A 2,806-nucleotide genomic window follows, 5' to 3' on the forward strand; every position below is an offset into this window, starting at 1 on the left:
TGTATCTTGAATATCGCCCAGCCCTAGTATGTTGGTCGAGCAGACTTTTTTTCTGATAAAAGTGCATTTGTGAGGAGACACTAATTGAGCCCCCCAATATTTTGATTTATTTAAAAGTCACTTTGGCACACATAACTTGGATAGACAGAATGGATGATGTATTAGGAGTGAGATATGAATAACAAAAACTTGGGGCTGGAGCACGGACTGACATACAGCATGTATAAGGTTTTCCCAGAATGAAGTATTCATAATTTAATAAAATGTAATTTTTTATTTATTTATTTTTAAACAGCTTAATACAAAATACATAGTTAGATTAATGCTGTTTCAGAGCAGTAGACCCCCATATAGTCATTTTTTTTAGTTAAAAACAGCATGACTTGACAAATAACATTTGAGTTATCTCTAGAAACATACATTTGTCATTTAAAAACATGAAATATTAGAAAAATGTCTGTAAAACTAAAACAAAGAATTATACTTTTGACTGTCACAGACAGTATCAGGTTGTTGATAGACCAGACGTGTATCACAAGTTTTTCTTGTATTTTGATGAGCACGACTTTTAAATTTTGAACATTATGTTTTTTTAAATAAAAGAAAGACTCCGTGAAGTATTTTTAATATTTCAGGTGCCGTTTTTATTTCAGACTACATCAATAACACAAGAGGCAAAGACGACTTCAAATATTTCTTCATATTCACCTCATGGAAAGGACACTTACAAGAAAACGACAACAACCTTGAAGTTCTAAATTTTGAATTGAACTTTACCATGACAACAAAGTGCATCCATTCAAAGGTTGTTTTGAAGACATATTACCTTTGTAAATTTTAGTGATTATCTGCAAGAAGCTGCACAGCACAGTCTTTTAATCTGTATGAAATAAAACATTCAATGACAGACAATGTAGTACTTGAATTTTTTTGATAGTGTATTTAATTGAAAGCTGAACTAAATTTGGATATTCTTCATCAGAGATGAACTCTTTATTCCTCCGTGAACATCATCTTCACCAGATATGATTTAAGGCACTCGTCCTCCACCAGCTTCTGAGGCTGAAACAAAGAAATCATAGAAATGACCATTTAATGCTAAACATAGGGCATATAGGGGTTGTTTTTTTGTGAACTGATGCTTTTTCTTATTAACATTTCAAACTCATTTTTCCAGGTAAGAAAAATCTAAAGGACTAATAATTAGAAAGTAAACTTGCTGTGCCGTATCGCAGGAGAGTAGGAACTCCACTCAGCTTTAGATTCTTCTTAAATTCATTGTTTGGATCCTTCCAGCTGAAGAAGGAAAACACAATTAATTAAAAAGAAAGTTAATACTCAGGAGTCGTGACGTACACACAAAACTGGAACAAAAATACACAAAATGACTCCAAAAACACAAAAAACTGCAACATTACGCAATAATGACTCCAAAAAAGGCTAAAAAACTGACACAAAAATACACAAAATGACTTTAAAAAAAAAACACACACACACAAAATGACAGAAATACACAGAATAACTCCAAAAACAAACAAAACTGCAAATATACACAATAATGACTCCAAAAAAGGCAAAAAACTGAAACTAAAATACACAAAATGACTTCAAAAACATACCAAATGACAGAAATACACAGAATAACTCCAAAAACCAACAAAACTGGAACAAAAATACACAAAATGACTCCAAAACCCAAACCTTTTGTTCTTTTGTGCACAAATGCTCACAATGATATTTTTTTTTAAAAGAATTTTTACCTTTATTATTATTATTATTATTAGTAGTAGTAGTAGTAGTAGTAGTAGTAATAGTATTATATAGTAGTAGCTCTTTAAATTAACAGCACAGGCTCATCTCTTTCCACTACATTAAAGCTATATATAGATTAAAGCTTTTAACATCTAAGGATTAGTAACTTTAACAGCCATTTCACTGATTTTAACTCTGATATGATGGAGTAATCTGATAAGACAGTTTTAACTGCTCGCAAGAAGAATTATGAAATCACAGGAAGTTTAAAAAAAAAAAAAAAAAACACTGACTAAGTTCTTTCTCCAACTTGACAGTAGATGAAGACAGAGTCCTCGGGAAGGTGCTTCATCTCCCCTCTCACAACTGGCTCGGCTAAAAAAAAATTTAAAAAAAAAAGAAAGATCAGATTCAGACATAAATCAATATTCTCCATTGATCTCAACTACGCATGTGCAGACACATGAACAAAAGATTCTGCTGCAGCATCGTATTTTCATAGCATGCAATTGTTATTATTATATGACAGTGGTGACATATCACCCTTTAAGCCCTTAACATAACATAACATAACATATTAATAGCAGATGAATAAGTGAAGTTACCTTTAACACAGTCTGGACACCAGCTCTTCCCCTGAGCGTCTTTGTCACCAGAAAAATAAGCGAAGATGTCCTTTCCTTTTCTGTCAGACACTGCCTGACAGAACTCTTCATAGCCACGAACGCTCACTTCTTCGTACAGACTCATTTTCACAACTAACACAGTGAGGAATGAGCTCTCTGCATGCTGCTCCGATAAGAAATACTGCACATGATCACTTCCGCTTCTTTAAAGGGATCGAACACAGACATGGTTAGATGGACTAATTCGCCTGTTAATTGCTCTGTTTCTAGTTTACACATGGTTTTAAAATAAATTATGAAACAATTAATGGACTAAGAAGGATATGGTGTATTGAATTATGTTAAGTGGCTTATTTTAAGGCAGTTGAACATAGCGCGTTTTCGTTGAAGTTTGAGTCCTAGGGCGACCCGTACCTGATTCAAACGTA

At 33.1% G+C, this 2,806-nt stretch overlaps 1 protein-coding gene across 1 annotated transcript; it reads right to left on the minus strand.

Moving 5' to 3' along the window:
* Positions 1-620: 620 nt before the first annotated feature.
* Positions 621-2,581, minus strand: txndc17 (thioredoxin domain containing 17). Its single transcript, XM_028465631.1, has 4 exons — positions 2,358-2,581; positions 2,046-2,127; positions 1,221-1,296; positions 621-1,062 (listed from the first exon to the last, which is right to left on the minus strand). Exons 1-4 carry the CDS (start codon positions 2,500-2,502, stop codon positions 994-996), a joined length of 372 nt encoding a protein of 123 aa, XP_028321432.1. The 5' UTR covers positions 2,503-2,581; the 3' UTR covers positions 621-993.
* Positions 2,582-2,806: the final 225 nt, after the last annotated feature.

The sequence above is a fragment of the Gouania willdenowi genome, chromosome 13 (assembly GCF_900634775.1).
Source record: "Gouania willdenowi chromosome 13, fGouWil2.1, whole genome shotgun sequence".
Lineage (NCBI taxonomy): Eukaryota > Metazoa > Chordata > Actinopteri > Blenniiformes > Gobiesocidae > Gouania > Gouania willdenowi.